Source organism: Liolophura sinensis, chromosome 11, assembly GCF_032854445.1.
Source record: "Liolophura sinensis isolate JHLJ2023 chromosome 11, CUHK_Ljap_v2, whole genome shotgun sequence".
Classification (NCBI taxonomy): domain Eukaryota; kingdom Metazoa; phylum Mollusca; class Polyplacophora; order Chitonida; family Chitonidae; genus Liolophura; species Liolophura sinensis.
The window spans coordinates 25,856,980-25,867,025 of record NC_088305.1 but is presented as its reverse complement, the minus strand read 5'-3'; the positions used below and the strand labels follow the sequence as shown (position 1 = coordinate 25,867,025).

The 10,046-nt window shown below is 38.1% G+C and overlaps 1 protein-coding gene across 1 annotated transcript; it reads right to left on the bottom strand.

The window, feature by feature from the left end:
- Positions 1–3,170: 3,170 nt before the first annotated feature.
- Positions 3,171–4,321, bottom strand: LOC135478247 (homeobox protein ceh-12-like). Its single transcript, XM_064758519.1, has 3 exons — positions 4,000–4,321; positions 3,654–3,826; positions 3,171–3,452 (listed from the first exon to the last, which is right to left on the bottom strand). Exons 1-3 carry the CDS (start codon positions 4,319–4,321, stop codon positions 3,171–3,173), a joined length of 777 nt encoding a protein of 258 aa, XP_064614589.1.
- Between the last annotated feature and the right edge of the window lie 5,725 nt (positions 4,322–10,046).

The following is a 10,046-nucleotide window of genomic DNA, read 5'->3' as shown; positions in this document are numbered from 1 at the left end:
CAGGGATTAAGGTGGTCACTGTCTAATTTGATGGGATCATTGTAGGCGCTCGGTAGGTGGTACTGGCTGTCCTCGTTTAAGCTGTGGATTGTGTCATCGGATCATAATGGTTTCCAGAAGTTTCCTTCTTTTGTACTCTGACTGGTTGTTCTGCAAGGTACGAGCTGTGTTCCTTGCAGTTGGTATTGTGGATGGGCTCTCATGTGATCTCTGAGGGCTGATTTTAGAACTAATTTTCTACTGGGGCCTTGTGCTCTGCCATTCTGATGCTGAGGGGTCTACCGGTTTCTTCAATGTTTTTGCAGTTGACAGTCACACTAAATGTTGTACACAGAGCGTTTGGGTTCTTCTCTATGGGTTGGCTGTTTTTTTCCATTGGCTTTGAGTCGTGTTTTGAGGTAAGAGCTTGTTGATGTCCGCAATTGCCTCATCTCCATGTTGATGACGTATAGCTTCTTTCAGAGGCATTTAAGAGCTGGGGTGGTATTTCTTATGGATAACAACTCCTGGATTTATTGTGTTGGTGACCAGCCTAACCAGATCAAGAGAGGAACAACATCTACCTTGACGAAATGAGCCATACATATATCCAGCATCAAACTCCAAGAAGAAATTAACCACCTCAAAACAGTCTTCACCACCCAGAACCTATACCCCCAACAGTTAGTGGAGAGAACTATCAGTAAAACTCTCAATCCAGTTAACAGCACCAGAGCAACGAGACCCGACGACCCCAACATATACATATTAATTCTGTATACAGGCAGCCCAAGCTACCGGGTAAGAAGGCTCCAGCAGGAAAAACTCAACATACAAACTACATTTACTTTCGACTCTAACCTCAAAACCCGACTCAAAACCAATGGAAAGAAACAGCCAACCCATAGAGAAGAACCCAAAGGCTTTGTGAAGAGCAATGGGGTGTGTTGTTAAAGCTGTTTCCTGAAACAATGAAGTGAACTTTTTAGAATTAATTACAGCACATAATTCTGTATACGGCAGTATCTTACTCCCACTGGATTTTATATGTTTTTAATCTGATGGCGTCCATTTGAACGTAGTTTAATGAAAATTTTCCAAACATTTAAACATTTCTTACAAATGTTCAACACATACCATTACTCGTTGACGGATAAACCAGGAGACGCTCTGTTGTAGCAAGCTTTATCGCTAACCTCGCTACATTCTGACAATTGGTCATCAGTGCGAATGTCAAGGAATTCAGGAACAATCAGCGGCTTGATGAGAATGGAAGCTGACCCCGAATAAGTAATAATAGGGGAGGTCATCGCTTCGGAAGTCGGTGGGTATATTGTCCCAGGCTATTGTTTTGTCTCTCTGAATTACGTAGAGCTGATATTACTATCTATAGAAAAACTGATGCTTTTATGGAACGCGGCCATCATAGCTCAGTCAGACAGAATACCACTCACTTTAATCTAAAGTGCTAAAGTCAGTCAGACGAGCATCCGTTAATCCCTTAATCTTTCTCAACGGTAGGTGTCGGTAGCTAATCCCATACATGGCAGACGGTGATCGCTTAATCCCTTAATCTACATGTCCACACGGGCGGACTTGCCAGCCAATCACTCCTCAGACAGTAGCCGCTTAGAATCTTTATATATCTGGTAACATTCATCTTACTACAAATGTTTGTTGGGGACTAGATATCCTTCACACAGTCTACGTGTCGAAAAAGCCATTCGTATGCCAACCGTCAATCAACACATCAGTCAAGGCCAATTCCCAAATCGACATATAACACAAACTTGTAGAGAGCTAATAATATATATAAAATTTGCGAAAATAGGCGGAAATTTTGCGAAGAGAAGCAGTCAACAGTTTTCGATGATGTTGGAAAGACGCAAGCCCATCCTGGTTTGAATAACAGTTTGCTTTCGAATGAATGAAGCCTGAATAGGTCAACAGACAATGTGCCTGTGTAAACTTCGTCCCTAATGAAGATTTACTACAAAAATTTATAATTATACAGCCTATAAACTCGTGATACAAAGAGTAAAGGAAGCTTTCAGAATATGTAATCAATGTAACTAAAAGGTACATTCGGTGTATATTGATATACATGTTATCAAAATGTATATTGTAATATACAGGTGGAGGGCAAAGTACAGTATCACGGAGCTGTTATCCCTGTATTAATGCAACAAAACTAACCCTCTTAAAAATTACTTTTCGGGCCAAATTGTTCACTGTTTCCAGGAAGTTTTGGATTCAGAATAAATTATTTTGATACCTTGTTATGTGTAGGAAGTCCATGTTCAATTCCCGTACAAGACTTCGACTTTACATTTGTATACAACTTTCGCTAAGGTCAAATCTGCATTCCGGAAGTTCCAGAATCCATTGCACATCAAGGAAGAGGACAGTTGAATATTACACATTAACAAAGAATGAGCAAACCTTTGTTGAAGAACTCAGTTCAGTTTATCTATTTGAGGTTTTATCTCTATATAAACTTTATAAAATCGACGTTTATCTGAGAGTTCAAAGCTTCATGGACGATATCTAAATCAGAGAAAATATATATATGTACCACTCAAATTAACATCAAGAGTTGAAGATCGTTAATCCCTTAATCTTTCTCCACTATATTTTATGTCTATATAAACTTTATAAAATCTTCATTTGTTCAAATCTTCATGGACGATATCTAAGTCAGAAAAAATATATGTACTACTCAAATTAACATCAAGAGTTGTTGACAGCCATGCGTTAATCCCTTAATCTTTCTCCACAGGAGATGTGTGTAGTTAATCACTCACATGACACATGGTGATCACTTAATCCCTGGATCTCTCTTTAAAGGAGATCTTAAAATATAAGAATTATTTTTTGTCACAAAAAGAAAAACATATTTCGTCATTCTGCAATTTACCAGAGGAAAAAATGACAAGTAAAACTCGAGGTTTAAAGGTCATTTAATGTGACTACAATTATTGGAGAATTCTACATTCAACACTATATTCTCATCAAGAAACCCGACCTTTGATAAACATAAAGCAATCGTCTAGAAAGTTTTTAAAAAGTTTTAAAAACATTTTTCTGACAGCACTTCAGGGATTGGGTCTCCATGTTAGTCTTGATATCAACTAGCACATAAAATAATCTTCAGCAAATCAATAAATAAATACATTAGTATTGGACCTGTGTCAGTAAGAAGCTCGTAGCTGAGTTAGTGGCACGGGGTGATATCCCATGGGGTATGGATACATCCCAGCATACGACAAACTTGAGGGCAGTACATGATTCTGTGACATCGCCGAGAACTGCATGGCCATTGGTTCTCTAGTTTGGCCTGGATAGCAAACACCGGAAGAACTGGACAAGGAGCCGCCTGACGGCAAATGCGAAAGCTCTGGCGAACTGGTGTTCCCTGCACTACGTCGTTGTCTCTTCTCCTTCATTCGTCTATTCTGGAACCACGTCTTGACCTAAAAAAGAGAACAGAAATCGTCTAGATGAGTTGTTTATCAATTGTTACAAAATGACTTTTTCTGACTTGGAGAAGTATATTTTTGAAAGTAAAACACAAAATCCTTTTTACAGTAAAAGAATTTGGCAAAGGGGCATACATATTATCTAGGGTGAGATTGACACTTACTGTATGGTTGAAAACAAAATAGTCGACGTACCTGTTGATCGGATAGTTCCAACTCCATAGCCAGATCACTTCTCTCGCTGACCGACAGATAGCGCTGCTCGCTGTAGCGTTTCTCAAGGCCGTCTATCTGTGTGGCGGTGAAGGCCGTTCGTGATTTCTTCCTTCTGCCTTGACTGGATTGGAGTGTGTTGTCCAGGCTGTTTTCTGAAACAAAGAAGTGAACTTTTTAGAATTAATTACAACACATACTGGAAAATACGGCAGTATATTACTCCCATTGAATTTGATATGTTCTTAATCTGATGGCTTCAATTAAACTCAGTTTATTGAATATTTTTCAAACAATTAAAACTTTCTTACAAATGTTCAACACATACCTTGACTAAGAAATGAAGAGTCGTTGACGGATAAACCAGGAGACGCTCTGTTCTCCGCAGCTTTGTTGCTGAGGTCGCTACATTCTGACAGTTGGTCATCAGTACGCATGTCAGAGAATTCAGGAACAATCAACGGCATGATGGGAATGGAAGCTGACCCCGAACAAGTAATAACAGGAAAGGTCTTTGCTTCGGAAGCAGGCGGGTACATTGCCCAAGGCTGCTGTTTTGTCCCTCTGGATGACGTAGAGCTAAGAATGCTGTCGATGGAAAAACTGATGGTCTTCTTCTGAGATTCGGTAGATGCCAAAATGGTGGCCATGGTAGTTCTGTGTACTGATCGAGACGACGAACAAGAAGTGAATGCCTAATATTGGTGACTGGTGATTGGGAAGCACATGCTACATACTCTCACACAAATTATTTCACCGGGTGTAAATTATTCTGTTTTTTTTTTGTTCCACAACGTTTACTATATATATATATATATATATATATATATATATATATATATATATATATATATATATATATATATATATATATATATATGAAAATGCTTTTGTTTGGCTGTAAAGATCTAAATTACGAAGATAATAAACTTGTTTTTCATTGTCATATGACGACGAAGGAATCCTTAGAGTGCATGTAATGTGTCTTCTTGTTTGCAGGACGGATTTATAGATTCTATTATCTGAAATATGTATTTCCATATTTATATGTATGTACTTTAAACTAATTCAGCTCCTGGCTTTATTATGTTGGTGACGTTTTCATGTATGTTTTTACATCGTTATCAAACTATATGAACATACATGGTTTAAATACTGGTTTTAGGGTGACTTTCCTGGTAGATATCGTGGCCCATCAAATCAGGGTTAAATTTTTTTTTTAACACATGGATATTTTTGGTAGATAATGGCAGCGCGTTGGTATATTATTTACATATGTACACGAGTCAATTACTGGAATTAATCCTTTTGTGGTAACTTGTGTATAGTTTATTGTATAGGTTCAAATACTGCCATGGTTATTTAACAGAAAGGGAATAAATAGTGAGCTATTTACAGAGATTTACGTTATCTTTACATTAGAAATACATAGATCTTCATTACAGAAGAGTTGCCTATACAGAAATTTAGACAGAGAGAAAACAACAGTAGTGCTTTTATTTACTGGTTAACAGTTTTGTTCTCTTGCTTTCTCCTCTGTGGCGTGGAGTTAAGGAGCTCCCGCCACTTATACAGGACGCCGTCCAGGAAAAACCAGCGTACTGGAAACCTGTGCCTGTAACAGGTGCGACACGTATAATTGAGGAGCAAGTATGTCAGGCCTGATCCACTTAGTTGAAGCAAGAGATAGTCCTATTGTTGTGATGTCTTTCATGTTTCTAGTCTTCGTTTCCTTGGTGTTAATTTCCTTTGCTCCCACGGGTCTTCTTATTGTTTTTCCTATTATTTTCTTTTAGTTGATTTCATTTTCTATTTCGAGTTTTTATTCGTGGCCTCCCATGGCGGCGCAGACAGCACGTTTCATAGACCGGTAGAACAGTTCCTGGCCTATAGTGTTTAGGTGCACTCGTTGGTTAGATTTTGCTTTTGTGGTCGGATCAGTCCGGTATGTCTCCAGAAGGTGGCCAATTGGTTGTTTGTCAGCTTCTTGTTAATTTCATGGGTTTTTGTATTATAAATGTGGACCAAAAATCGCCGAATTACCTGAAGGTAAAGAAGCTGGCTGATGTAGATCCTTGGATTTGCGAATTTCGATTTAAGTGCACCAACATAGTCCAAAATATCAGCGAAAATTGCTGATGCTGATTTGTGGGAGTCGGAATAGTTTCCCTCAATGTGGGGGATAACTAGGTCAGGTTTTGTCTCCTATAGGAGACTTTTCAATCTTCCAGAGTATCTAAGTGTCCCAGCTCTAGCTCCCCCAATGCCAAAGAACCGAATATCCTGGCCTGTTCCAAAGTCGATTCTAGAGTTTGGGGTCGAATTTCGAAGGATACTATTCTCCAGCATATGAACGTAACTGCTGCCGATAATTAAGATTTTCATCCTTGTTTTTTGTTCCTGTGAAAACAAATAGAGAAAACAAATATACAAGATAGTTGTATTTTTGATTAGAGAAGGGGTTTTGTTTATGAGATAATGTATATCTTAAGCAAGAAGATATTTGATCAAACAGATACTTAGGAGCAAATTAGTGGTATACCTACCAATCAAAAATTGATAGAGGGTCTGCCCTCGTATGATATATACACATTTGTAAATAAATAGAAAATAAATAGATAAATAATAGAATAGATAAATAGTAACAAACAAGAGGGCAGATTAGTAAATGGAGAAATATTACTTTTGTGATTACATTGTTTTCGTGTACTATGTGTTTGCAGATCGGTTTCATAGACGTTTTATCGGCCCTCAAGATCAAGGTATCGCCGTTGTTAGTATAAGTGTTTGGTAATTTCGGAAAATGCACTGTTTTTAATCAGATAAAGTGAGATGAAGGTATCGTCGTTGTTGGTCAATAGTGTTATAATAGATTCGGCTTTCGTAACCCGTCGATTTGATGTATTCTTTTAGTAAGGAGAATATTTTTGGTCTTAGGTGTGGTTTGGTGTTAAGGATAGTCTGAAGGTCAAGTTCACATTTGTAGATTTTCAGGCATTCTGCCAATCGTCTTCGTTCTTTACTGTGTTTACTACATTGTACCAAATAGTGTTCATCATACTCTTTACAGGCTGGGCAAGTTGGTGAGGAATTTTGGATTATAATTGCTAGATGTTCTTTGAGCCCTGTTTTTCCCTAGTCTCAGGCGTGATATGAACATACAGAGATACAAGTCAACAAATGTACATTAAGAGAGTGAGTCGCTTCAGGGATTAAGGTGGTCACTGTCTAATTTGATGGGATCATTGTAGGCGCTCGGTAGGTGGTACTGGCTGTCTCGTTTAAGCTGTGGATTGTGTCATCGGATCATAATGGTTTCCAGAAGTTTCCTTCTTTTGTACTCTGACTGGTTGTTCTGCAAGGTACGAGCTGTGTTCCTTGCAGTTGGTATTGTGGATGGGCTCTCATGTGATCTCTGAGGGCTGATTTTAGAACTAATTTTCTACTGGGGCCTTGTGCTCTGCCATTCTGATGCTGAGGGGTCTACCGGTTTCTTCAATGTTTTTGCAGTTGACAGTCACACTAAATGTTGTACACAGAGCGTTTGGGTTCTTCTCTATGGGTTGGCTGTTTTTTTCCATTGGCTTTGAGTCGTGTTTTGAGGTAAGAGCTTGTTGATGTCCGCAATTGCCTCATCTCCATGTTGATGACGTATAGCTTCTTTCAGAGGCATTTAAGAGCTGGGGTGGTATTTCTTATGGATAACAACTCCTGGATTTATTGTGTTGGTGACCAGCCTAACCAGATCAAGAGAGGAACAACATCTACCTTGACGAAATGAGCCATACATATATCCAGCATCAAACTCCAAGAAGAAATTAACCACCTCAAAACAGTCTTCACCACCCAGAACCTATACCCCCAACAGTTAGTGGAGAGAACTATCAGTAAAACTCTCAATCCAGTTAACAGCACCAGAGCAACGAGACCCGACGACCCCAACATATACATATTAATTCTGTATACAGGCAGCCCAAGCTACCGGGTAAGAAGGCTCCAGCAGGAAAAACTCAACATACAAACTACATTTACTTTCGACTCTAACCTCAAAACCCGACTCAAAACCAATGGAAAGAAACAGCCAACCCATAGAGAAGAACCCAAAGGCTTTGTGAAGAGCAATGGGGTGTGTTGTTAAAGCTGTTTCCTGAAACAATGAAGTGAACTTTTTAGAATTAATTACAGCACATAATTCTGTATACGGCAGTATCTTACTCCCACTGGATTTTATATGTTTTTAATCTGATGGCGTCCATTTGAACGTAGTTTAATGAAAATTTTCCAAACATTTAAACATTTCTTACAAATGTTCAACACATACCATTACTCGTTGACGGATAAACCAGGAGACGCTCTGTTGTAGCAAGCTTTATCGCTAACCTCGCTACATTCTGACAATTGGTCATCAGTGCGAATGTCAAGGAATTCAGGAACAATCAGCGGCTTGATGAGAATGGAAGCTGACCCCGAATAAGTAATAATAGGGGAGGTCATCGCTTCGGAAGTCGGTGGGTATATTGTCCCAGGCTATTGTTTTGTCTCTCTGAATTACGTAGAGCTGATATTACTATCTATAGAAAAACTGATGCTTTTATGGAACGCGGCCATCATAGCTCAGTCAGACAGAATACCACTCACTTTAATCTAAAGTGCTAAAGTCAGTCAGACGAGCATCCGTTAATCCCTTAATCTTTCTCAACGGTAGGTGTCGGTAGCTAATCCCATACATGGCAGACGGTGATCGCTTAATCCCTTAATCTACATGTCCACACGGGCGGACTTGCCAGCCAATCACTCCTCAGACAGTAGCCGCTTAGAATCTTTATATATCTGGTAACATTCATCTTACTACAAATGTTTGTTGGGGACTAGATATCCTTCACACAGTCTACGTGTCGAAAAAGCCATTCGTATGCCAACCGTCAATCAACACATCAGTCAAGGCCAATTCCCAAATCGACATATAACACAAACTTGTAGAGAGCTAATAATATATATAAAATTTGCGAAAATAGGCGGAAATTTTGCGAAGAGAAGCAGTCAACAGTTTTCGATGATGTTGGAAAGACGCAAGCCCATCCTGGTTTGAATAACAGTTTGCTTTCGAATGAATGAAGCCTGAATAGGTCAACAGACAATGTGCCTGTGTAAACTTCGTCCCTAATGAAGATTTACTACAAAAATTTATAATTATACAGCCTATAAACTCGTGATACAAAGAGTAAAGGAAGCTTTCAGAATATGTAATCAATGTAACTAAAAGGTACATTCGGTGTATATTGATATACATGTTATCAAAATGTATATTGTAATATACAGGTGGAGGGCAAAGTACAGTATCACGGAGCTGTTATCCCTGTATTAATGCAACAAAACTAACCCTCTTAAAAATTACTTTTCGGGCCAAATTGTTCACTGTTTCCAGGAAGTTTTGGATTCAGAATAAATTATTTTGATACCTTGTTATGTGTAGGAAGTCCATGTTCAATTCCCGTACAAGACTTCGACTTTACATTTGTATACAACTTTCGCTAAGGTCAAATCTGCATTCCGGAAGTTCCAGAATCCATTGCACATCAAGGAAGAGGACAGTTGAATATTACACATTAACAAAGAATGAGCAAACCTTTGTTGAAGAACTCAGTTCAGTTTATCTATTTGAGGTTTTATCTCTATATAAACTTTATAAAATCGACGTTTATCTGAGAGTTCAAAGCTTCATGGACGATATCTAAATCAGAGAAAATATATATATGTACCACTCAAATTAACATCAAGAGTTGAAGATCGTTAATCCCTTAATCTTTCTCCACTATATTTTATGTCTATATAAACTTTATAAAATCTTCATTTGTTCAAATCTTCATGGACGATATCTAAGTCAGAAAAAATATATGTACTACTCAAATTAACATCAAGCGTTGTTGACAGCCATGCGTTAATCCCTTAATCTTTCTCCACAGGAGATGTGTGTAGTTAATCACTCACATGACACATGGTGATCACTTAATCCCTGGATCTCTCTTTAAAGGAGATCTTAAAATATAAGAATTATTTTTTGTCACAAAAAGAAAAACATATTTCGTCATTCTGCAATTTACCAGAGGAAAAAATGACAAGTAAAACTCGAGGTTTAAAGGTCATTTAATGTGACTACAATTATTGGAGAATTCTACATTCAACACTATATTCTCATCAAGAAACCCGACCTTTGATAAACATAAAGCAATCGTCTAGAAAGTTTTTAAAAAGTTTTAAAAACATTTTTCTGACAGCACTTCAGGGATTGGGTCTCCATGTTAGTCTTGATATCAACTAGCACATAAAATAATCTTCAGCAAATCAATAAATAAATACATTAGTATTGGACCTGTG